The 27,825-nt window shown below is 36.3% G+C and overlaps 1 protein-coding gene across 1 annotated transcript; it reads right to left on the reverse strand.

The window, feature by feature from the left end:
- Positions 1 to 5,108: 5,108 nt before the first annotated feature.
- Positions 5,109 to 27,025, reverse strand: LOC127787249 (phenylacetaldehyde reductase-like). Its single transcript, XM_052315204.1, has 6 exons — positions 26,871 to 27,025; positions 20,432 to 20,601; positions 9,346 to 9,537; positions 7,992 to 8,157; positions 6,536 to 6,722; positions 5,109 to 5,555 (listed from the first exon to the last, which is right to left on the reverse strand). The coding sequence occupies exons 1-6, from the start codon at positions 26,989 to 26,991 to the stop codon at positions 5,411 to 5,413; spliced, it is 981 nt and encodes a 326-aa protein (XP_052171164.1). The 5' UTR covers positions 26,992 to 27,025; the 3' UTR covers positions 5,109 to 5,410.
- Between the last annotated feature and the right edge of the window lie 800 nt (positions 27,026 to 27,825).

The raw sequence follows: 27,825 nt of genomic DNA on the forward strand, positions 1-27,825 counted from the left end.
TTTGAGATGAATGACTTGGGGAAAATGTCTTACTTCCTAGAAATTGAGATTATGTAGTCTACACAAGGCATTTTTCTATGCTAAATAAAGTATTTGAATGAAGTTTTGGTAAAATTTGGAATGCAGATTTGTAAAGCAGTCAGTATTCCTCTAGTGCTTGGTGAGAAGTTAAGCAAGTCAGATGAAGTTAAGAAAGTAGATACAAGTGTATATAGAAGCCTCATCGGCTGTCTTCTTATATATTTATCAATCACTAGGCCTAATATCATGTATTTAATAAGTGTGTTGTCAAGGTTTATGCAAGCTCCAAGTGAGGTTCATTTTAGAGCTGCAAAAAGGGTCCTTAGATACTTGTGTGGCACAATTGATTATGGGATTATGTATAAGAAGAATTGTGACGTCAAGCTGCTGGGATTTACTGACAGTTACTACGTAGGCTCAATCAATGATATGAAGAGCAGGTTCTTGTTTCACTATAGTATCAATAATGGTTAGTTGAAGCACCAAGAAACAAGACATAGTAACTCAATCCACTGCAGAAGCAGAGTACATTGTTACTGCTTCTGCTATAAACAAAGCAATATGGCCAAAGAAGATGTTGGTTGATTTGAAATCTGATTAGAAACAAGCTACAAAGGTCCTTTGTGATAACAAATCAGCTGTGGCTATGGTTAAGAGCCCCGTCTTTGATGGAAAAACAAAACACATCAAAATTAAATACCATTTTCTGAGGGAAGTTGAGAAAGAAGGTGAAGTCCATCTTGTGCATTGCAACTCTGAAGACCAGCTAGCAAATATTTTAACTAAAGGATTATATAAATCAAGATTTGAAGACTTAAGGGAGAAGCTTGAAGTTCTCAGTAGCACTAGCGTCAAGGAGAAGTGAAGGAGTGTCTGCTATTACACTATTATTTTCACATTACCTAATATTTTTGATAAATGTAATCGATTATTAACTGTATTTTTTGAATGAAAAATTTGGAGTCTTCTTAAGTGTTGTACCTAGAAAATCAAGAGCAAGAAAAATGAGAATTTTAAAAAAAAAAATCAAAAGGCTCGCAACAGTGTGCCATAAGCCCACTTGCAGCAAAGGGCTTGCTGCAAGCCCTCTTTGCGGCAGCGGCCTTGCGACGGGCAGCCTTGCAATAGTGTGCCGCAAGGTCTTGTAGCAAAGACTTGATTGTAGCCACACACCTCGAACATGGTTCATTCAACAAGTAACACATGTCAGCACCATGCATCCTTGAGAATCACGCCCTATATATACCCAGATACAAGACATTGAAAAGGACTTTTGGATTTCAGTAAAATTTTGACACATTGGCTGCATTTTTACTATTTTCGTGAATAGTTATCTGGATTCGGGTCAAGATCCTTATGTCGAAGTCATTGCAGCGAGATAAATCCTTGTGGCAAGATAGATCCTTGTGGCGAGGAAGATCTTTGTGGCTAAATCCTTGCGGCGAGGAAGATCCTTGTGGCAAGACAAATCCTTGCGACAAGACAAATCCTTGTGGTGAAATCTTTGTGGTGAGGAAAATCCTTGTAATGAAATCCTTGTGGCGAGGAAGATTCTTGTGGCGAAACTCTTGTGGCAAGACAAATCCTTATGGCGAGAAAAATCCTTGTGGCAAGGAAGATCCTTGTGGTGAAACCCTTGTGGCAAGACAAATCCTTGTAGCGAGGAAGATCCTTGTGGTGAAATCCTTGCGATGAGACAAATCCCAGTGGAAAAATTCTTGTGGCGAGCATCCTTGTGGCAAGCTCCCTTGCGGCAACTTCTCTCATGACAACCTTACTTCACCCGACACCAAGCTCGAGTGGACCCCACATCATAAAATTTAATTGTTGTATTTTTGGAAACAACATTAAGTATGTAATGTAGCTTATTTTGCGCATAAACTTAGGGAGACATGTTGCTTAAATCAAGAAAGATTAGTTGTTGACTGTCTGAGAAGGAAACTTTTTATATAACATATATAAATATCAATAAAAAAATATAATGTTATGTTCTTCCTTCAACTCCTATTTGTCTATTTCATTTTCCTTTCAAGTCCAACAATAATGTATCAAAGGAAGGAAGACTAGTGGCTTATTTCAATGAAAAGCTTAATAAGGCTCGACAAAATTACTCCACCTATGACCTAGATCTATATGCTATTGTTCAAGTGTTAAAATTTTAGTGCCATTATCTTATTCAAAGGGAGTTTATCTTAGATTCTGATCATGAGACCTTAAAATACCTCCATTCCTAGAAAAAGATAAGAAGACGTGCTAAGTGGGTAGCCTTATTACAAGAGTATATATTTCCACTTTGACATAAAGTTGGTCTGCAAAATAAAGTAGTTGATGCATTGAGTAAAGGGTTTATTTGTTGAAAACTCTCTCTATTGCTATCATTGGACTTTAAGTGATCAAGGAACAATACAAGAATAACCCATATTTTGTTGACCTTCTTGAGAAATAGGCAAGGAATTAAGATTATGGAGTGTGTGTAAAGTTTGTTGCAAATGATGGATACTTATTTAAAGGTGCCAAGTTATGCATACTAAAGGCTGATTTGATATCTGAATTGCATGGAGGAGGGAGTCCAAAGCTGAACAAAAATTTTCAATATTTGTTATATTGACACTGTGTGAATGTAATATAGATAAACAATGCTTATTAGAAAACAACGAATTATTAAAAGTAGCTGAAAGGGAAGCTCCAACAAGCTTGAAGGACTGGGAAGAATGAATAGCTAATGAAGAAGTTTGAGCAAAGATTGAATTTGGTACAGACCATCTTTAAGCTTGCCCTGAAATAACATCAATCCTAAGTTCTTGTCCTTATTTACACAAGAAGTATTAGAGAATTCAGCTACAGTTTGATGATCTTGAGTAAATTTAGAGATACTAAGTTTCTTAGTGATCTTAAGAACATATAAAACATTATTTTAAAGAAGTGAAGAAGGAAAGTTTGGTATGAGTATGTAAAACACTACTACATATAAAACATTATTCTAAAGAAGTGAAGAAGAAAGTTTGGTATGAGTATGTAAAGCACTGCTACCAATATAAGAAATATGTAAGTTGTTACCATTGCCAACTGCTATCCTGTCACTGCCACAGTAAATTTTTGTGGCTCCATTGTCAACATAACAAGTAGAATTAGCCATAGGCTCAAGTGTTCCATAGACATTTTCAAGAGAAACAAAGTAGTTAGAAGACAAATTCGCCTTTGGTGTAGATGATGAGATATTGTTTTCTCCAATATGTTATAATAGATTCTTTGAGGATTTTGAATAGGTGAAAAGAAATTCTTATTAGGATTAGGTTGTCACTGAAAGGTTTTATCAAGTCTATGATAACAACGATCTACATAATGATCTCCTTTGCCATAGAGCTAACAATACATTCTCTTATTTCCAAACCTACCACCACCTTAACCACCTATTTTCACATTTCCTCTTCCTTTGTTTTCATTTGAAATAGAAATAAAACCACGAGCACTAGAAGCAACATTAATAAAGAAATTTCCTTCTATTGAACCAACTAAGGTTTGTTGACTAAGTATTCATTCATGCATAGATAAAAGGCATAGAACTTTCTACAAATTGGTATCTTCCAACTAAGGTTTGTTAAGAATGTCGATTTCTTCATCAATCTTACTTCTCAGCATAGGTCACAAAAAATGTTCCTTCTTATATTTTTGGGAGGAAAACCTCATTATGTGATAAGTAAGAAATGGAGTTTCTATCCTTGCATATTGTTGTTTGAGTTTTATTTATTACTTTTCTTGCCATTGACACCATTGCACATTGTTGAAGCCTGAAAAAAGGAGAAAGGCGTTTGATATTTTGAAAGTGATTTTAAAATAAAAAATATGGCCAAAGATGAGTATTTATTAATTTTGGTAATTTTAACCATCTTGAAACATAGAAATAGTGCTATGCTTTTTGTAAGCTGCTAAAAGTTGAAAATATATAAATCATCACTTTGCTTTTTATAAAATGTAAATTATACCAATCATTCATGAGTTTTGGTAAATAGACATAAACTCTATTGATATTTGAGAAATGACAAACAACTCCTTATTTGACATAAGTAAAAAAGACCATTTTACTATTATGATTTAACTATTCCTCTCTCTTTTTTCCCTTACCAATGATAGCTAACCGTCTTTCTCTTGTTGGTCTTTCTTATTGTCAAAAAACAACCATGGTTGCCTCCCTCCCCCCCCCCCCCCTCTCTCTTGTTTGCTCTCCTTTTTCCCATTCAATTTAGCAACAAAGCCAAGCTTGATTAATCTCTCAAGCATTGTCGAACGATTTCACCCAAACCATTATCGAACAATTCTAATTACTTTTTTATCTATATTTCTTTTTAACGACAAAAGTATATATCTCTCTCTTTAAACAATAAGAAAACCATATCAACAATAATGTTTTTGTCAATCTATTGTCAAAAAAGTTGATAAAAACTCCGTGTTAATTGTTGTGTTACTTTACTTTTTTTCTCTCCCACTCTTTCTACTTCTCTTAGCAACCTCATTGGCAATGAGTTTATTCCTCTTTACTCTAATACTATTCTCTTTGTTTCACTTTTGTCTTTCTCTATCTCTTTGCATATCTCTTAACAACCTCATCAATGTTGGATTTCAGTGATGGGGTTTCTTTCAACTCATCACCCCTGATAAGGAAGCTATAGAAAACCAATCAAACCCTCTAAATTTTATACATTTATTTATTTTTTTATATTTCTCTCTCCTTCTCCTCCCCCACTCTCTCATCATAAGAACCAATGATGGTTCCTCTTGAAGGAACCTAGTATTCTAGGTTTATTCAATTCCTTTACGCGGGCAATCAATGGTGGCCAATGAAACAACCAACCACCGCCAAGAATTCTTTATTTATTTTTATAATTTCGAAGATAGAATGAGATGAGTGAGAAATGACCTTTTTGGCATTTAAAAAAAAAAAAACCAATTGTTTGCTTGCAAAAAGGGAGAAAGTCGTGCATGGTTAATAACCTTAAGAAAGATCTTTATTATTTCTCAAATGTCAAGAAGGTCTGTATGTTCTTGTCAAAATTCAATAACGCTATGTTCTTGTCAAAATTCAAAAATGCTGAATGTAATAAAAGAGGGTGAATCACTCAAACACTCAATACCACAATTTAAATTCAAGTTGGCAGGGACCATTTGACAAAGTTGGGAGTTTTTATTTTAAATTTTTTCGTTCAGGTTTGGTGTTATTACACTACACTTTTGCATATTTGCTTTTTATTTTCTTTTTCTCCCACCTCCATCGTTGTTGGCAATTGGAGACGGCAAAGGTCACAGGCGCGGACATTAAGCGGGTGACCCAGGATCCCATTGCTGTATACACTGTTGGGTAATAACTCACTCACACAATGAGAACAGAAATGATTCAGAAACAGAGCAAGTTCATCTCTTTAAAGCATTCAATGGTGTCACTGAGGGTCACCTCCAGGGGAGTGAAATTTATGCCCAAACTTTCTGCCTTTTTTTGGGATACCTGGTGCACTGTGTCATCTGGCATTTTGCCGCCTTCCCTGTCACCATGAAAAGCACACACTTGTTACTTCAAATTCAAGATTCAAAAGAAGTGCCTTCAGCAGTAAACAAAAGGCAAATGGAATGATCAATCAGGTGAGACCCTAGTAAATTATTATGCCATTGCGGAAGCCCAGATGTTATTCATTATTACCAAATCTATCTCTAAAATGCCGGTCACACTATTACATAATCATCCTCCAAGGACCATCAAATGAAGCCTGTACTAGTTAACGAATGCATAAGCTTTATATCCCCAAATTGACCGGAAGGAAATAACTTCAGCGGTGATTAGCCTGGTTCTTGTTTTATGATTTATTAATTTTAATATTTTGTGGAGAACTACTCCTTTACAAAATTTATAAATTTGATTACTACAATAGTTGGTCCTCTTAATAATATCCAAGTTGCATATACATGGACTGCAGAACTTTTCCTCAAATTATCAAACATTTGTTCTAACATCTGTTATTTTCCCCAACCATTTAAAACTGAAATTAAAGGACCAGTACCTTCACGTTCTGCACCTTCATAAGATACCATTAGGACTTACAACATTCTTGCTTGTATCTTCCTAAGCTTTCTGAAATTTCAATAGCTAATGCTGTATAAGCAACTTGAATTTATTAAAAAGGATTTAGTTTCTTATCTTCCCACATTTCTTATACTTTTTACCTCTCTAGCTTACATTACAAGAGCAACTAGGTGGGAGGTCACTATTTTAAATTAACCAAAATAGTAATAACATCATGATTGCAGGACCTAAACCTTCACGTAATTTACTAGGTGGAATAACATCATTATTCTAAAAGCATATCCTTCACGTAATTTACTGAACAATTAGCATGATTGCAGGACCTAAACCTTCATTTTCCCTACCCAAGCAATATGACAGGATAATGCTAGTCTAGTCTTGACTTCAGCTTATTCTGTGAATGACATTGCTATCGTATGAAATACAGGCAATTAAACAAATTACCTTTTGGGAAGGTTGAGAGCAGGGTAAAGCTTGTGCAAAATTTCCATAATCTCAGATGAATGTTTTACTGTCCCAACTACACAATATCTTCCATTAGATGAAGGGATCTCAAATGCTTGAATATGTGCAAGAGCGACATCTCTAACATCAACGCATCGATAGATAGCATTTGGGAAGAGTTCAGTACCTGCATTGAGTAAAAGTAAATTGCTTGCAGGGGCTGCATATGATAAAGAATTTGGAAGAAGGAAAAACTGTTGCCTCCACTAAAATGTAATATAGTTGGCGTAGGAAATATCTGCAGTTACTTCCCCTAATGTCAAAATGACCCATCACAAATTACAAATTTAGTTAAAAAGAAGTGGAAGCAGTTATAAAGGCCACCCTATCACAAAGAAATGCAACCTGTTAATAAAAGTTTTAAGGATTGAAAAGAGAAAGAAAATAATAGCTCTTCTGGAAATGTGTGTACAGATGAGTTGATAGATATAATTTGAAATGTATGAAAGCTAGTTGAAACAAACAATTCAAAGATCCAAATTTCCACAGCCGAAAATCCTAACTGGGTTAGTTGTCCCTCACAATTAATCCATTTAATAGAGTTGCATTAAGATCCAAATTAAGTAGTAATGACAAGACGGCTATCTGGAACCATATACCACAGATGGTTTTGGAGGCTACTGCAGGTCAGGCTCGTTTTGTAACCTTGAAAGTGCACTTCCACCCAAGCTGCACAATTTCAATCTCGATTAAGGAATTAGTGAAAAACCGGTTGGTTGGACCACAAAGAAAAAATGAATGGAAGGCTGGCATATGTTGAGTATTGCAAGTAATGAGATTATGCATCCCTGATATTCTAACTATAATCACAATGTCTTGGCATTCTAAGCATCTGCCTTCCAGCCACATGTTGACCAAAAATGTATACAATTATAACATCCCTGAATGGGTAAAGACTGTGATCTAAATGATGTACATATGCATACCTAGAGAGCAGGTACAAGTGAAATGCAGCAAACAGAACTTTCTTGAATGATTCTTCTAGCAGATTTGGTTGAGATGAAAAGAGAAACATGAGGTGGTTGGCTTACACTAATTGGGTTCCAACAATGGGAAAAGCAAAGATCTTGTTTTTCAGTTGAAAAGTTATATTATATTTTCTTAGTTTTTTTTATACGAATAAAGAAGCACCAAAAAAGACTCACCTAAGGGGGCGATGCCGGCACAAAAAAACTGAGAAATTATACAAAAGACAGAGGGGTGCACATGAGAGAGAGAGAGAGAGAGAGAGAGAGAGAGAAAGAGAGACTAGTTGAAACAAAAAGAATTAGACAATATCATTGCCTTCTTATCACCTTCAGCAGTTTACCCGTTAGAGTTGCACTTAATGAAATACCTTGAAATCAACGTAGAACCAGAATTATACGCATCATCAACTTATGCGTCAAAAGTATACCAGATTTTATAAGGTTCAGAAAGCCCTCGGCGCTCAGATTGAGAGTTGGCTGCAGGAGAGGACCAATGACAAATCCAGGATGTATAGTGACCAAGTCTATCCCACTCTCTCTCACAAATTTCCAAGCAGCCTCCTCAGCTAAGGTCTTTGACAGTGCATACCAAAGCTGATGCCAAAAGTTCAATGAGGACACAAAGAGTGTCATACTATTCAATTAACAATATACTATTTAATTTAACTATTCAATTAACAAAACCACACGAAGATTAAAGATAAATCAACATAGGAAAACCAACAGCCTCACAAGTCATGCATATCATCCTCAGCTATGATCAACTTTTTCCTTTATTTCTTGAAATAAAAAAATGTTAAAATGTCAAATATTCTTCCTACCTCCAAAAGTAAAAGCAATATAAAGATGCATATTGAGATACACTTAGTAGTACAGACAATCAAATTCATTAATTTATTTGGCAGTAAAGTCCTCTTACAATTACCACATATGGCATCAAAATATCATGTATATGCTTTCCCAGTTCTAAACAAAATATTTTGTAGTAGAAAGAATAATCATATAACCTATCTCCAGCTTACTATGTTATACCCACAATATTTTAAGGTCTAACAGAGACAACTGTTAATGCTGAAATTTGTTCCTGTCAAGTGAATACTGTGTCAACACACACAGACACATGCATGCACACTTAATGCTGAAATTTGTTCCTGCCAAGTAATAATGTGTCAACACACACACACACACACTATAGATGATGAGGAAACTAAACTTTCCAGGTTCCCTCTTAACTTCTGCATATAGTGCAGATGTGGTCAAATAGTCATGGTTAACCTAACTGCTGGCAGTTCTAAAGTTCAAATATTATGGCATCAAAGTGAAGATAAACTCTTCATGATAGGTTGGAGTACATACAAGTGAAGGGGGATAACTGCCACAATTGGAAAATCACAAAGATGTTCATTGGTCACCAGAATATCTTCATATCAAACTATTTTACAAAAGCATTGTATTTGATTTTAGTAATAGAGTGCATTCTCAGTCAAAAGTGCACCAATCATAATGGTTCTAAATAATTCATTATTCCTATACAAATTTGAAGCCAAGCTCCAGTGCACATGGAAACCAGAACGAAAACATGACTGGTATGCTTTCATGTTTCTAGTAAAATTTCCCTGGGGAATAACCAGATCAATCCTTATATACAGACCTAGGCACACACATTACCTATCTAAATCAATAACTTGAAGGTAAAAATGTAAAATGAAATTAATAAATAATGGAATGAAAGGAAAAAAGTAGATTTTGAGGATAGGTATAATATATATAACATATACACACCTTTGATTCCTCACAATATACTGGATCTGAAAACCAAGTCTCATCTATTAAAACATCTGGGTTGAGAGGTATATTCTTGTATACAACTGAAGCCATGGAAGATGTTATCACTACCCTTTTGATGGATGGGACTTTCATGCATGATCTAAGAACATTCAATGTTCCCTTCACTGCAGGTCCAATTAGTTCTTCCTGAAAGATGGAACAGAGTAGCCTTTCAGTAAAACTGATAAATGGCCAATAATATTACATATAAATTGAGATTGTGTATGAATAAAAGAATTTCAAATGATGCCATTTAAATTTTGTAATTTAAAACACTCACATTTCTAATTCCTCCATTTAAAATTCAATCGCTTCAATAAATATAATAATTGAAAGAATTTCAAAGCCAATCATTTTAAATTTGGATTAAGTTAACATTTCATATAGCTATATAAACTAAATAAATATTGGATATTTATATAATTTATGTATGCCATATTAGAATATATATCAATATGTACAAATGTATAATATAATTAATATACAATATCAAGATATATACATTGAAGAAATTCTAGTAATTCTTCTATATTTTTAGAATGAATTTACAGCCCTATTTAAGGTGAATCTTGACACCTACATAAGGAAACTAGTAATCAACCTACTAAGGAAACTAGTTACAAAGAGAAATCTGTACAATTGGAAACTACCTAATGCAGAAAAAATATCTATACATTCCATATCTATTATTCTATATCTTGGGTAAATCCTTTAATTTATTCAGCCTCTTTCAACACCCCTTCAAGCTGGTGAGTGGATATCTTCCATTCCCAACTTACCAACAATCTCTTGAAACCTTGAAGTAGGCAACCCTTTGATTAAAACATCAGCTAATTGGTTTCCTATACTGTAATAAGTCCACTGTCAATCTTCTCTTTGATGAAATGTCTGTCCACTTTCACATGTTTCATTCAATCATATTGAACCGAATTGTACGTTGTACCGATAGCTAATTTGTTATTGCAGTATAGTTTCATTGATCCATTCCCTTCAATCTTCAAATCTTTTAGAATTATTTTGATCCAAAGGTGTTCACAAACACCAAGAGCCATAGCATGAAATTCTGTTTCTGCACTTGATCTGGCTACTACATTCTGTTTCTTGCTCCTCCAAGTAACCAAATTTCCTCCTAAGAAAGTGCAATAACTTGTAGTTGACTTCTTGTCTGTAAGAAATCCTGCATAATTAGCATCCGGGTATGCCTCTACTATTAGATCACTTCCTTTTTTGAACAAAATTTCTTTTCCTAGAGTAACTTTCAAGTGCTAGAGAATTTTCTAAACTACGTGTAGGTGTTATTCCTTAGGATCATGCATGAACTAGCTGACTACTCCCATTGCATAAGTGATGTCAGGTCTAGTGTGTGAGAGATAAATCAATCTCCCTACCGACCTTTGATATCGTCCTTTTTCAACAATTGTTCCCTCCTTGCTTTCTTGGCTCATTCTATGATTTGGATCAATAGGAGTACTCACTAGTTTGCACCCAAGGGTACCTGTTTCCTTGAGTAGATCAAGGATATACTTTCGTTGAGATATAAATATCCCTTGTTTGGAATATGCCACTACAATCCCGAGGAAGTATTTTAGTTTCCCTAGCTCTTTCATCTCAAATTCTCGAGCCAATTGTGTTCTCAACTTAAGTTTTTCTTCCTCATCACTTCCGATAACTATAATATCATCTACATATACTAGTAGACCTGTATTTTTCCCTTACTAGAATGTTTCACAAATAGAGTATGGTCACCATGACTTTGCTTACACCCAAACTTCATCATAACCTTAGTAAATTTTCCAAACCAAGTTTGTGGAGACTGTTTTAGTCTATACAAGGCTTTCTTCAGTCTGCACACTTTATTAGGGCCATACTTATCATCAAAACTTGGTGGTGGTTCCATGTACACTTCTTCTTCTTCTAAATCTCCATGAAGAAAGGCATTCTTTAAATCATATTGCTAGATTTCCCATCCAAAATGTACTGCTAGAAATAATAGAATTCTTACCGTGTTCATCTTTGCCATTGGTGCAAAAGTCTCTTAGTAATCCACTCCATAGGTCTATGTGTAACCTTTTGCAACTAACCTTACTTCGTATTGTTCAACAGTTCCATCAGCCTTGAATTTGATGTATAGACCCATTTGCAGCCAATTGCTTTCTTTTCCTTGGGACACACCACAATTTCCCATGTTTCAATATTTTCCAAAGCTCTCATTTCCTCCTTCATTGCATGTGTTCAGTTCTTGTCCTTTAAAGCATCATATATTGTTTTGGGTATTTCAATTGAGTTCAACGAGGGGAGAAAGCTTTTATGCTAATAGGATGGTCTACATGAGGAGAAGAAATTTGCTATGTGATGTTGAGTACACTTTCATGCCTTTCCTCAAGGCAATGGGAAGGTTAAAATCATAATTTGCATGAGTATCACAAGAAGTAGTACTATTAATGTCATAATTAGACAAGCTGAAAGTGTTTACATTATCTAAGCTCAGAGTTGATTCTTGGACTTGATGGAGAGGGTGTGATGATTGTACTCTTTTTGAATACTGTTTCAGTGGCTTTAAAGGGTTCTGGATTTGAGAAGGTTCAAGAACTTTGGCAGTGTCATTAGCTGGTTCAATGGGATTGGCAGGTTTGGGAACATTTGCAGCAATGCCAATGGCAGGTTCAAGAGCTTTGGCAGTGTCATTGGATGGTTCAATGGCAGTATCATTGGCTGGTTCAATGGGATTGGCAGGAGCGAGAACACTTGCAGTATCATTGGTAGGTTCAATAGCAGTGTCATCTGCAACCTGTTCAATGGTATTGGCAGGTTTAGTGGCGAGTTCAGTGGCAATGATATCTGCAGTCTGGTCAATGGTTTGTTAGGGCAAGACTGATGATGATGGTGGTGGTTTGTCAAGTAGCTCTAGAAAGGAGATGAAACTTGAGCACACATCTCCTCTGGACTGCTCCCCCTGAAGATGGGTGTGAGGAGATCAATAGAAAGGTTAAGACTCATTGAAAGTAACATCAAGAAACAAAGGTGCGTCGGCTGGAAGAATCATAACATTTGTAACTCTTTTAAGTGGAAGAATAACCAACAAAGATGCATTTCTTTGCTCGCACCAACTTGGATCACTGAGTTTTGTGGATATGTAAGAAAGCAACACTGCCAAACACTTTGGGAGACAAATTTCTAGAAGACAATATCTAGAAAATGTGTGGACAAGATAGTTATAGGACTACGATGGTTTAGGACTCTAGAAGGAAGACAGTATAAGTGGTTGTTAGTTAGCTTCCCCCCATAGAAATTTTGGAGCATATGACTGAAAAAGGAGTGCACAAGTGGCTTCTAGGAGATGACAGTTTTTCCATTTTGCTATAGGGTTTCAACACATGTTGATTCATGAATAATACCTTCTTTGATTAAAAAAAGGAAGAGAGATTCTAATTAAAATAATCCTTGGCATTATATGATCAAAACCATTTGATTTTCGCTCCAAACTGAGTTAGAATCATTTTGTGGAATTGAGGAAGTAGTGTACTAACATCAGATTTGTCTTTCATTGAGAATAACCAAGTAGTCCTAGTGTAGTCATCAATAAAGGTAACAAACCATCATACCCCATGAGAATCAGGGATTTTTGTTGGCCCCCAAATATTAGAATGTATCAAAGTAAAAGGCTGATTGGCCCCCAAATATTAGAGTGTATCAAAGTAAAAGGCTGATTGCATTTCATTGAATTTATAGGAAAGGAAGTACGGCAATGTTTTGCAAATTAACACACCTCACACTGAAAATTTGACACAATCATATCTTTAAATAGTAAAGGAAACATATGTTTTAAGAGAGAAAAAGGTGGATGACAAAGTCGAAGATGATGTGCCCAGATCAGTTGTTTGTTGGACATGGTTAAAAAGGCTTGAGAGGGAGTAGGTTGGTTTCCCTTTATTGGACCACCTCCAAGATCTTCAGGGTAGTACAACTCCAATCATCTTCCCAAGATTTGATCCTAAAACACACAATGAGACTCAAAGAATGTAATTTTGCAATAGAGTTCTTTAGTAATTTTTTGAACAGAGATAAGATTGGTTAAAAGGTTACGAATATGAAGGATATTTGTATGGAGGGGATAAGGTGACGACTTCCCCGTCCAACAATATCAATAAGAGAACCATCAACTATAGTAATTTTCTGGTTTCCTAGGGTTGGTCTATGGGAATCAAAGAAGGAGATATCATGGTCATATGATCAGTTGCCCCTAAATCTACAACCCATCTACCAATTTGTTTTGTATGTGATGCTTTAAAAGAATCAATCATGAGACACATACCACTTTTGGCAGAGAACAAGAACCTGAATGTTTGTCCAAAGATTCAAGAAGATGCCTCAATCTTCCTATGTCTTCTTGGTTGAATTTAGTGGGCTCCTCCTTGTCCAACCAAGTAGTGTTAGAAGTTAGAGACTGCTCTTTACTAACCACATGAGCTTATCCCTTGAATCCTCTTGTTTGTGCCAAAACTTGGGCCTTACCATGTAGTTTCAGTTCTCACAAGTGTGGCGAGGTTTGTTGCAATAGGTGCACCACAATCGATCCCTACTAGATTGTTTCCTTAAATTAGCATATCGCAGATTTGTAATTCCTTTATTTCCTCCTCCTCCAGGTTTTCAAGAGACCATTACCGAAGCCTCTTGTGTATGAGGTTCCAAGTTCCAACATAACACCTCGTCTACTTTCTTCAACACAAATAATCGAGAAACACTCACGAAGAGTTGGTGTAGGAACCTTACAGAGGATCTGAATTCTAATTTAATCATATTCAAAATTCAAACCTGCAAGAAATTCAAATACCCAATCAATTTCGAGTAATTCTTGAACAACTTGAATATGTCACGGCTGCATTCTAGTGTCAGATCCTAGTTGTGATCTATTTCTAGCCAAAGTCCAGTCATCCGGTTGTAATACTCAATGATAGACATACCCCCTTGCTTGGTAGAACTAACCTAGTTTTTCAATTCATAGATCAATGTTGCATCCTTCTTCTTGGAGTGAGTCTATTGCAAGTTTTCCCATATTTCCTTCACAATGGTAAGAAACATCTAATTCGTGTTGATTTCTGGTTTCATAGAGTTCCATAACCAAGACATGATCATTGAATCTTCTTCATCTCGTGCCCTAAAACCTAGATCTTCTTCCTTTGGGTTGGGGTCGGTAAGGTGCCCTCTCTTCCCTCACCCCTTGAGCATAGTTATTAAAGGCGCGCCTAAGCGCACGCCTAGGCGCAAGGCGCCAGTTTGGCGCCTCGCCTGGGCTAAGGCGAGGCGGTTTCTGCAAGGCGCGCGCCTTGCAAGGTGAGGCGCTGAGGCGCGCCTAGGCGCGCCTCATGAAAACCGCGCCTGCATCCTGCCTGCATCATTTCTTTCTCTCCTCTCCAGCATCCCCTCTTCTCAGTTTCAGCATGTATACCTTCCATTTACTTTAATACATAAATGTAAATAAGAAAGTACCCCCCATTTGGATTCAATAAAAATATCTAAAAAATCAAAATCCATAACAATAAGAAAATAGAATTTTGATTTTAGTACAAATTCAAGATTTAGCGATTTTACCACCCCCAAAATACATACCTACTATTTCTTGAAAAATTCATTAAAAATCATTTTAACAACAATGAATATTAACTATCAAAATACCGGGAGTTAGTTTTTCAAAATGAAAACATTTTCTTATATGTCTCCTTATAATGCCCTAATCTTCCAGACTTAGAAAAAATGCGCTAATCTTCCAAACCTAGAAAAATAGCATTTTTCAAAATGAAAGCATTTTCTTGATTGTGGACTTGTAGTGTTTATTGATTGTGGAGAATACTAAAGCTATTCCAAAATGTCCTCCATCAATAAAACAAGAGATTGGAGAGTACATGCAAAAGAAGAAAAAAAACAAGGAATCAAGGATGAGCAAAATATGGCACCGTAAGATGATGATTTTCAATTTGGTGAAGGGTATGATGATGATGATGATTAAAACTTCTTTATTGATTGTGGACTTGTAGTGTTTATATGTTTGTTTAGAACTTTGCACGATGGTTGGTACTTGTTTGAGTTTGAGACTTTAAGTTTGAACTTTGATGATGTTTCTAGTTTAGAAATTGTATGATGAATGAATTAACTTTGATGTTGTTAGTTTAGAATTTGAAGATAATGAAACATTAATGATATGCATGTGTTATTATTGATAATTTGATAGTTTTTTATGATTTTACAAGATTTTTAGTTTTTTTTCTAAAAGGTGCGCCTTGCTTCGCAAAGGCGCGCCTCGCGCCTCAGGCTCCAGGACCCTTTGCGCCTCGCGCCTTTCAAAACTATGCCCTTGAGAAATGTGCAAACTACTTGACTCCATTGTAGGTAGTTAGTTCCATCAAGCCGGTAAAAGGGATTTACACTCTTGAAATCATTCCCAATACTGGCAATGTTGGCAATCATAGGTGTGGCCGATAGTTCACCTATAGTAGCAGAGGTTGAATCCTGAGAAACAGTTGACGTATTGTGACGGGAAAAGGTTCAAGGAAGATTGTAATGAAGACCGATTTGTAGGTTTGGCAACGGCAATGAAAGCTGGCGAAAAAAGATTAAGTATGACTGCAAGAAAGGTAGATCTAGAGGCTCGTGGTGGTGGCAATGAAGGCCAGAGAAAAGGATCAAGGAGAACTGCAATAAAGACAGATCTATATTCTAAGGTGAAAGCAATGGAGGTTAGAGAAAGGTTCCCTAGAATGATGGCCTTGATACGATGAAGAAATTCTTGTAATTCTTATATATTTTCAGAATGAATTTACAGTCCTATTTAAGGTGAATCTTGGCACCTACATAAGGAAACTAGCAATCATCCTACTAAGGAAACTAGTTAAAAAGGGAAGTCTGTACAATTGGAAACTACCTAATGCAGAGAAAATATCTATACATTCCATATCTCAGGTAAATCCTTTAATTTATTCAGCCTCTTTCAAGATACATAATTCTATGTATGTCTTAATTGACCATACATTTGCTATATACAATTCTAAATAATATAATTAATATTAAATATTTTTAATATTAATTTTAAATTATATAAACACCAATATATGTCATTTCAAACAACACTCTCATGGCAGTAATTTGAAATGCTTCACGTTTATGTATCCAAACCCATGTTGATTTTGGACCCAAAAATTTAGATACATTGAAAAAAAAAAAATCCAAAAAAAGAATTTGGAATTTGAAATGCCAGATTGCAAATGATGGGCACAATTACAAATGCCCCATCCAAATGCACCTGATGGCAAAAATTGAAATAAAGTACCGATGTGACATTTAATTGATATCTGATTCAGATCTATCTTATTTCAACAAATTTGCTTCTGGTAAACAATAGAGCAACTTAAATGATGCAGAAATGTACAGTAAAAATCTTCAATATTTTGTAAAATTCCAACCCAAACCCATGCAGTTTGGGCCATTTTTAGACACCTGTGGTTTATTTTTAGTATTTTGGGTCCCTACAATTTCTTTCTTTCCCAAAACAACCCCTTCCATTTGGTCAAAAATGTGTTTATAACAGATCTTAGGGACTTGAAATACTAAAAGTAAACCTCGAGAGCAGAGCCGGCCTTGGGCCAAGGCTACAGCCTTGGGCCCAAATTGAAGGGGGCCCAAATTTTTTTTTTAAGCCTATGTATATATGTGTATAAAAAATTAAGAAAAAAATTAACAAAATAAGTTGCCGCCTGTACCCTGTCAATGAGAAGGGAAACCAATCAATCAATTCTCAATCTCAAGAAGAAACGTAATGAGGAAGAAAAGTCTCTTATTAATTATATAATATAATATAAAACAAATAAACAAAATATAGGGAATGCAGGGTACTTTTTTTCCTTCGTTTGGGGTTTTGTCCCATTGGGTTTTCCTCAAACAAGGTTTTAATGAGGCCCCAAAGTATTCTTCCTTATCTTTTGTAAATTCTTATAATTTTAATAAAATTAATTAGTTGATAACTTTTATTTTTTTTATTTAATTTGTATAAAGAGGCACACTTGAGAAAATTTGCCTTGGGCCTTAGAAAACCCAGGACTGGCTCTGCTCAAGAGTGTTTGTAAAAATGGCCCAAACCATGAGTTCTGGGTGGAATTTACCCTAAATGTTTACTAAGCAGTAGTTGGATAAACATCCATTTTCTGTTTAAGCTGAAACTAAGAAACAGAAAAAACAAAATACAATAAAGAAGGCTGGACAACTTTAAGGTTCATAAAGCATAACCAAGAATAATGAAAGATGTATATCCAAAGATATGTATATTATATGTTTACAAACAAATCTTAAACACTGATTGCATAGAAAATAAACACCAAAATATAAGGGAAAACGTGAAGAATGATATCAACTGGTGCCGAATAACCTGAAAAAATTTACAGGAAAAAAAAAAATGCAAAAAGACAAATGTTCTGGTTCCAACTATAAGCAACAGATAGGAAGGAAAGGAATGCTGCTTTGAATGGAGAATATAAAGAGATGAAGTATGGAGAAAAGAACAACACTATGAAATCTGGGATCTGACACATGTTAAAACCATTGAGCTCAAAAAGTCTAGGCCCATGTTGAAGCCATGGTTAAGGCCTATTTGGCCCAAGCAAGCCCAACTGGATAGTACATGTATTCAAATGGGGTGTCCTTCAAAAGGATTAGTTTCAGCTTTCCAACGCAATAAATGGAATGTATTTTAGAGGAGATTACCCAATTAGCCATTCTTGCATAAGGATACATTTGTTGACTCCTTGGAAATATGCAAGGATAGAGAGCAAATTTAGTAGTTACTTTCAGCATTTTCCCATATTGATGTTTTGTTCATTTCTTGAAAATATGGCCATCTAAGAAGGATGTATTCAAATCTTTATCTCTCAGTATTTTTCCATGCTTGGAAGAATGTTCCAAGCCTAGCATCTAAATATTTTGTTTCAGAATATTGTCAGCCAGTTTTTGAGTGGTAATCTAATTACACCGAGCTTTATGCTTTTTGAGTTCTGTATCCCTTTGCCAGATTTCATCACGTGAAATTCCCTTTTAGCCCTGCATCTCTTTGAGTGCTGAGCTAGCCTATCCTTGTGTGTTCCCACTAAGCTATCACCCTGGGTGGTAATTGTACATTAATTCAGCTAGATGGGTTTCCATCTTAAACTGTCATTCAAAGGCTGATACATCACAGATAGGTGGCACTGAGGCCGATATCCCAGAGACCAGCAGACCGCATGGAACGAAGAAGAACACGCGTCGGGCTACTTGGGTTTACAGTTAGATTTTGTTTTGAGCACTTTGTAAACAATTTCTCTCTGTCATGTATAATGGAGCATTCATGCCATCATATTTTGGTTGTGCTTATTGGGATTAGATTATGTGTTTTGGGTGTTGTAGACTTATTGTTGTGTTGTTACAGTGAATTTTTGCTATTGGCTTTATTTGTTTTGTACAGGTTAAGAAAACAGGGTTTTTTTCATAACAAAACTGGCATTTTTTCTAAGTTGGCATATTAACTCTCCCAAGAGGGGCGTTTATATGCAAACCTACAAAAAGCCCCTATTTCAAGCATTTATAGGCCATCGTGTTGCTTTGAGTTTCCCTGTAAACACTTTAAGTAGAGTTTTTTTATAAGTTGCCTTATAAACACTTTTAAGTAGAAGCATTTATGGGTCTGCCACCCCTATGACCCTCACCATCTAGCAGTTAGAATATTTCTAGGGGTAGTTAGAGAAGTTAGCCTTATAAACGCTCTTCTATGGAACATTTATAGGCCATGCTGGAAATTGGCAAGCATTTACTCAGTGGCGTGATATTTATAAAACCAGATAGGAAGCTAGTTTGGTATTACTTTTTTCCTTCCTTTCTCAATTTTTAGATACTTTCTGCTTGCTTCTTTTATCATCTTTTAATTTTTTTTTTTTTTTATTGAATGAGGTTAGTTGCCAAAGGTGGACAACTATTGTTCAGCCACAAACACCCCCTCCAAAAGAAAAAGAAAGGACAAATATATTTTATATTCAATCTCACTTCTTACCCCCATGCACATTAACCCTCCTTTTTGATGCTTTAATTAATCAATATTAGGTTGTGATTAAGCTGAGCCGAGCTTTGCCATGCTAAAGTTCGGTTCATTAGGAAAAAGTCAAGCCAAAGAAAATAAAGCAGTGGCGCAAACAGATGGTGGAGGCGGCAATGAAGGCAGCAGAGGCGGTGATAATGGTGAGGAGGTGTCGACAGTGAGGGAGGCAGATGGCAGAGGCATGGAGAATAGTGAGAAGGATGTCATTGACAATGAGAATGGTGAGGAGGAGGCATCAACGATGAGAGAAATGGATGGCGGAGGCAGTGAGAACAGCAGACAAGGATGGCGTCAATGGCGAGAATGGTGAGGAGGTGTCAACAGCAAGGGAGATGGATAGCAAAGGCAGAGGAAGCGATGGCAGTGTCAATGGCAAGGGGGACGAATGGTGGAGCCAGCTGAAATTTAACCTAGGGTTGGAATATGCTTCACAAATCGACAAATGGAGAAGAAAGGAGGAGATTTAGGATTAAACCCAAACCAAGTGTAGACACAGAAAACTTCCATACCTAAAGCATCTTTAATTAAAAAAATAATTTTGAATAGAAACTAAAATAATTTCGTCTCTAATCGAAAAAATAATATTAAAATAATAACAAAAAAATTTTATCCGTGAGCTTGCTCACAAACTTGTTTGCGAGTCGAGCTTTGCCTTGCCCAAGCTTAGTCGTTTATAACACGAGCCAAACATGAACAAGTTCTTATGAGCCAAACGCAGATCCGCTCACAAGTAGCTTGGCTCATTTACAACCCTAATCAATACATCATGTTGAGACTAGGTCATATATGGAAAGGTAGAAATCACAAAGATCATTCAAATGTTAAATCATTTAGATCCAACAATGTCATGAGACTTTCGGGAAAGAGTCATTAAAATGAGATAAAGAATCATTGACAAAAGTACAAAAAGTCAATAAAGGCATCACATCAAACCTGCAGATTCCTAGTTAAGAAGAAGACAGGAGATGCGGTGTGGAAGACACCTTCACAACCATCAACCACAGAATCAAAAGATCCTTCCACCATTAAGTTTGCTTCAAACAACTGTAGCCTCTCTTTGGCTCCATCAAGTGAAAGCAAGTGCTCTATCTTCTTGGGATCCTCTGCAACATATATAAATAATGGTAAAAATTTCATTAAGGGTGAAAAAAGTGATATACAAAATTGAGAGAAAATAGAAGAGAGGAAAAGAGAAATTGGAGGGAAAGAATTAATCAATTCTATTAAGCTAGGGTTACAAGTACTTATACCAAAGCATTGAGATTGCTATGTACAAGCTACCTATGCTAGGTACACGGTACAACCAGTCTATACAACACGCCTAATACAAGCTACTACGAATTCTCAACACTCCCCCTCAAGCAAGCACATACATAACATATGTGTCTAGCTTGGAACAAATGTATTCAATCCATGGACCTCACAGAGCCTTGGTAAAGAGATCAGTCAGCTGATCCATGGTCCCAACAAATGTTGTACAAATCTCACCAAAAACCAGTTTTTCTCGCCCAAAGTGACAGCATTTCAATATGCTTGGTCCTTTTATGAAAAGCAAGATTCGAGGCAATATGAAGAGCAGTCAAATTATCACACATAACCTGAATCACCAAACTGCAACTCCTTGAGAAGCTGTTTCAGCCAAATCACCAAAGCCTACCAATGACCATCGCAGGGAGAATCCAAAAATTGGCTAACCACACTAATAGTAAATCCAATATGTAGTTAAGTCACTGAAAGATAATTCAGCTTCCCAACTAGTCTCTTATAACGCCATGCATCATGAAGAGGCTCCCCTTGTCCAAGAACAAGCTTAGAATTAGGATCCATAGGGGCATCAATGGCCCTAGAATCCAACATGCCTGTCTCCTCCAAAATATCAAGGGCATACTCCCTTTGAGAGATACAAATGTCATGCTCAGATCTAACAAGCTCAATACCCAAGAAATACTACAATGTGTGACACCCCAGCCCCACTCTCGAGTGCCACCGTAACCCAAGGTTACAGCTACGGCCTATCTCAAAGGTCAGCTATACCCTACCAACAAAAGAAATAAATATGGGCACCCTGGGTGGGACTAGGCTTTGCCACCTTCGTCTGTCGAGAACTCAAGTCCAAAATACACAGGCAGCAAATAGGCACTCGAGTCTCACACTCGACCAGGCCTTAGGATAAAATCCAATTTCTCACAATTAAAATAATTTCTAACAAACACACGTAATATTCCACTAATATGAGTCTCAACCGTCTCCAGCAAGTCTAATACAAAATAGATAAATTACAGAAATAACACAAACTCGACCCAAATTCTCTCACAGCCTGCAATCCTCATCAACTGGTGGTTCATCCACTAGTACCGCTTTCCCCTTCCTAGATCCCGAGCCATCTGTACGGTTAGTGGGGGAAAAAGAAGGGGGGGGGGGGGGCGGTGAGTTCTAAGACTCAGTAAAGGCAATATGTAATATAGTAAATTAAAGCTCGTGACAAACATAGAAAATTGTGCAGTGAATCATGCATGCAGGCCCGTCCACCACACCCTAGCTGGATTTTGGTGGTCCCACTAATTTCTTCTAGGATCTTATCTCGAGACTCACACGGTCATAAATCTACAACCAAGCCTAAGCACTCCCCCGTCTTCATATGCAGGTCATGACAAAATAATTTACACACAAAACATATTAAACCCTTACTGAATTGACGTTTATCGTTTTCTTGCAGAATTTCTTTGAACTGTCAAAATTATCGATGTCGCGTCTTGAAATCCTCTAACCAAAATGATCATAAAATGACATAATAAAGCTCGAGAATAATTTCAATAAATACTGCCAAATAAATTTTAGATATATCCTACTTACGTATTTCTTCCTTGGTTGCCACAAACTGGCAAAATTCCCTATAATTTATTTTCTTCTTACAGAGGGGTGAAATTGGCCGTCGAATGGCCTTTAAAAGGTGGGAAAATGGTGTAGCTTGGCGACCAAGGCCAGGGGGCTTTCCAACGAGCGCCACATGGCACCACCCAGCAGCTGCGCATGGCTGTCGCGTGGCCTCCCCAAAACGGCATCGTTTTAACGCCTTGTGGCTAGAAAAACCCAACCTTTTCCTTCCTCGCCCGCAAAATTGAACCCGTGTCACCTGGCTACACCCGTGCATACGCGACCACCTTCTTTACAAGCTCCCTCAATAATATATATGCGCATTTTTAATCTTAAGGTGATTCTATCTCCTTTGCTGAAAATAAAATCCAACATTTTCCTCACAAGACTTGAACCCAAGACCTCTTATTATACCTTTGCACACACAACCGCTAGGCCACTAGCTTCCTTGTTGCATAACCTTAACAAATTAATTTTTATACCAACTTCAAATTATATTTTAAACCAAAGAAATTCCATAATCTTTTTCCCCAATTCCCTTCTATTTAGAAACACAATAAATTAAATATTTTTCATTAAATTTCCATAAGTCACCTCTTGATTCAATCACGATAATCCTCCTTAATTGTCCCAATTAAGCTCTCAACCCCCCGGGTTGCCAATTAACCACCAAGGAATCATTTCAATCATAAAAAAATAAATTCTTATTCTTCTCCAAAATATCGGGATGTTACACAGTGGACCCAAATCTTTATTCTAAAAATGAGAATGCAAATGAGCCTTCAACTAAGAGATCCCCTGTTCATCATCACCAATAATGACAATTAATCTCCATAGACAACCAAGTAGATAACACCACCAAGAGCATGTCGACAGAAAATAGAATGGTCAACTTCACTCCTAGTTAAAGCAAAGGATTGAATGACAAAGCTAAAGCAACCAAACCAACACCTAGGTGATTGTTTTAAACCATATAACGACTTTTTGAATCACAAACCAGATGAGAAGAGTCCCCCAGAGCAACAAACCCAAGTGGTTGCTTCATATAAACCTCCTCAAAAAGATCACCATGAAAAAAAGCATTTTTTATATCAAGTTATTGAAGAGGCCATTGTTTGATGGAAACCATGGAAAGAAACAAACAGACTAAAGCAATCCTAGCCATAGGGGAAAAGGTATCTCCATAATCAAGATCAAAGATCTATGTATAACAATTGGCAACTAGATAGGCTTTCAACTTGTCAATAAAACCATTAAGAACAACCTTATTAGTAAAAACCCAGCAGCAACCAAGTAAGGATTTCCTAAGAGGAAGGGGAACCAACCCCCAAGTCCCATTAGCAAGCAAAGTAGAAATCTCCTAGCAAGGGCATCTACAACTGTTTTAAGAATAGGAACAAACAAAAGAGAAAAAACAAAGGTAGAATGGATAGAAGACAAATGATCATAGGCCAAAGAAGTGCAAAATAGGATGAGGATTACAAGAACGAGTACCTCTACATAGAGAAGGCTACACTGGATCGAAAACTAAAGGAATAGTGCAACCTGTAAGAATTGCAACATTCAAAAGGAGGTGGAGAAACCACGCCATCTAAAGGCATAGAAGAAGGTTGGGAACGACGTTGATATGTTATGAGCATAGAAGAAGGTTGGGAACGACGTTGATATGTTATGAGAGGGTGAGAAGGAATGGAGGAAGTAACTAGAGAAGAGATAAGAGGAACCAAAGAAGAAAAAGAAGGAACAAGAACAACCTCATCAAGAGATAAGGAAGATGAAAGAGAAGTAAGAAAAGGACTGGACTCAAAGAAAATAACATCAGAAGAAAGGAAATACCAATTGAGATCCGGGGGGGGGGGGGGAAACACTAATACCTTTCTGAAATTAAGAATATCCCAAGAAGACACTTAACAGATCGAGATCATAGTTTGTCCCTTCCTAGGGATAAAAGACGAACAAAACAGGTGGAACCAAAAATATGAAGAGGAGGAGAACATAAGGGTTCATGAGGAAAAACTAGAGTATAAGGAATATGGTTAATAAGAACAATAGAAAGCAGATTAATTAGACAATAGAAAGTCAAAAGAGCAACATCCCAAAAAAGAAAAGGAATATGGATGTGAACCAATAAGGTATGAGACATCTCAATTAGATGACGATTTTACATTCTGCTATACCATTTTGTTATGGAGCATATGGACACAAAGTTTGATGAAGAATGCCTTGAGAAGACAGAAAAAATTGATAAACGCTTTGAACAATATTCGTTAGCACTATCATTTCGAAGGATATGAATGGAAGAATCAAATTGAGTCTTAACCTCATTATAAAATGAAGTGAACAAAGACAACAACTCTGTTTAATCCTTCATCAAATACAGTCATGTACTACGAGAATAATCATCAATAAAAGAAACAAAGTAAGCAAAGCCTTGTTTAGATTTAAATCATTTGCCAGTATTCCAATCCTGCAACAAAACAGAATTGGAATCAGAGATAACCCGACAATCAGGAGATTTTTTAGTCAACTGACTAATAGAGATTAAACCATAAGGATAGTGAGGTACATGCAGGACTGAACTAAGAGATAATGAACGCAATGGATTGGCTTGGCCTATACTTGTAGGAATGGCCTTAGAACCATCAACCACCATAATAGAAGGTAACATATTGGAAGACTCAATATGAGAAAACAAAAATTTATTACCAGAAATATGTTCAGAGGCTGCAGAATCAAGGATCCAAGGAATAAGCAAGGAATGAGACACAAAAGCAGGACAAGAATCTACTATTGAAAAGAAATAGAACCTGCAGCTTATGCAACTGAGGCTACGGAAGTAGATGCCTACATGGTTGCTTGGAACTGGCGAAATTTAGCTAACTCCTCCCCAGAAATAAGCTGAGAAATAGTACTAGGCCCTGAGATAACACCCTGTCCAGCTGAAACTGAGGTGGAAACAGAATCAGCAGGTAGCTGATCAATGGTATCATCCATAGATGCCATATTTTCTTTAGGTGGACGGCCATGTAATGCATAACAAGTCTCTTTAAAATGACCTGGTTTGCAACAATATGAACAAAAAGGCTGTTTTCCCCCTTTTCCACCATGTTGTGGCTTCTTATTCTTGAACAGATTACCAAAGGATGAGAAACCATAATCAACCCCTCAGCTGCTGATTTAGGGCTGGTACAAGTCTGAGTACTATACAGCAGCCTTGCAAACACTTCTTCCATAGTAGGAATGACAGGTCCACTTAGAATTTGTGTTCTAACATTCTCCAAATCAGGTCCTAACCCAGCCAATGTAAGCACCATGAACAATTTATTGCGTTGAACATGCTGTTCAGTAATATTTTTGGTGATTGGCAGCATGATGTTGAAATCTGTCAGAGAAGATTGAACCTTTCCCAACTATATGGTCATATCTAAATCTCCTTTTTAAAGATTAAACAACATACTAATAATTGTATATAAATGAAGGATGCATTTGTATAAAGCCTCAGTGCATGTAACCATATTTCTGCACAACTTTTGTAAACATGAAAAAAAGGCACTAGATCTAGTTCAATGGACTGCCACAACAAAGAACAAGCTATGCATCAACTTTATCCCACAATGCCCTATCATTCTCTAGTATCTCACTCAACTTCTTAGTTAGATGATTACTAACCCCTTGGCCTTGAAACCACATTTTAACTGAAGCTGACCAGGAAAAATATTTTTTCCCATTCAACCATTCAGTTGTAATCACAGGAATATCAGGATGTTCAGAACAACAGAAGGATATGTTCAAAGCACCATCCGCGTGGAGCCTTGACATAAAGCTATTCTCACATCCATGAAACTTGCATCTGGGAAAAAACTGTTGGTTCTTGTGTCCTGGATTTGTGCTCAAAGCCTGGACATAATCAATACTTATCATTAGTAGCACTTTTTATCTTTTCCCTTCCTTTCCTTTGTTGGAGTAGGAATAAGTTCTTTATGCACGACCGCTAGGGAGCAGCATATAAAATTCCTTGGGACTGAACATCATGGTGGGCTTAGCAGAAACAAGTTATTTGTTACAAAATTCCTCGGAATTTCAATACTTTGCAAAGCTGAATAAAATGAATGACTCAGCAGAAACAAGTTATTTGTTACACTAATCAGCTTAACGATCCTATCGTCATGAAAGCCCTTGTAAGTCAACAGAAACTTGTGCAAAATGTGAGTTTTGACACACAGGCAGATCCCCACAAAAGACGACGAATCATACTCGTTTTCAAACAGTGGATGCACGGACAAAAGAAGCCCTTGAAGAAAGGCGGTCAACATCGAGCATATTAGCCATCGAAGAGGCATCTACAGTGTCCATTAATGATGTTCCAGAATTCGTGATCGAAAGTCGGTGCTTGCATCAATGAGCGAAATGGAATCATAAAAGAGAAATGATAACAACGAAAGTAACGCAATATATAGCTAGTAAATTGGTAATGGCGGATAGTGAGAGAAGTACTGACTAAGGGTGCGAGCAGTGGCTTTGACGGTGTACCCACGCTCCAGCAGCAGCTTCACCAGCCACGAAGCTATGTAACCCGATGCCCCTGTCACGCAAACCCTCTTCCCTGCTTCTTCGCTCATTCTCTCTCTCTCTCTCTCTCTCTGGTCTGATCGACATATAACATAACAGAAGAAAGGATTCATATATACCGGAAAATAGATACAATCCGAAATTAGTAACGGAAAGATGTTATTTTTTAAAAAAAATAAAAAATAGGAATGTAAGGAAATATATAAATAAAAAATATAAAAAAAATTGTAAATATAATTTTTAATATAAAAAATATTTATTTAATATAAAAACAAACATAAATTCCATAATATATTTAAACAAATTTTAGAAACAAATTCTAGAAAAAATTAAGAATTTTGGGTTAAAAATGTAGAAAAAAATTATTTTTATTCGTGAATGAAAATAAGTTTTCAATCGAAAACGTATTTTTGATATTTTTTTAATATTATAGAATGATCATAAAAAGTTTTTGAAATTATAAAAGTAATCCAAAAATATTTCTTAGTGTTTCAAAAATGAAAACGTTTCAAAAACGCTGAAACGACCTTCTCAATAAATTTTTGTGCATAATAATATTCATAGCTTTGACAAATGGAAGTAAAGATAATAAAATACACAAAAATCAACTATTGGAAGATGGCCTTATATTAGGTATCAAAAATTAGGGCGTGTTTTGTACTTAGTTTATTTGGCATAAATATTATATTGACTAATGGGTGAGGTTGCCATATACTTTTTATTTTTTATTAGTGGTTTTGTATTATTAAATTAGTAATGAATTTAGAATAGAGTAATTTGAGATTAGATAATTATAGTTTTTAGTTTCATTGATGGTCTTTGCCTATTATATGTGTTGTCTCTCATGCTTGTAAGAACAAAAGTTTACTAATTATGTTTCATTT

This window comes from Diospyros lotus, chromosome 12 (genome assembly GCF_014633365.1).
Source record: "Diospyros lotus cultivar Yz01 chromosome 12, ASM1463336v1, whole genome shotgun sequence".
Lineage (NCBI taxonomy): Eukaryota > Viridiplantae > Streptophyta > Magnoliopsida > Ericales > Ebenaceae > Diospyros > Diospyros lotus.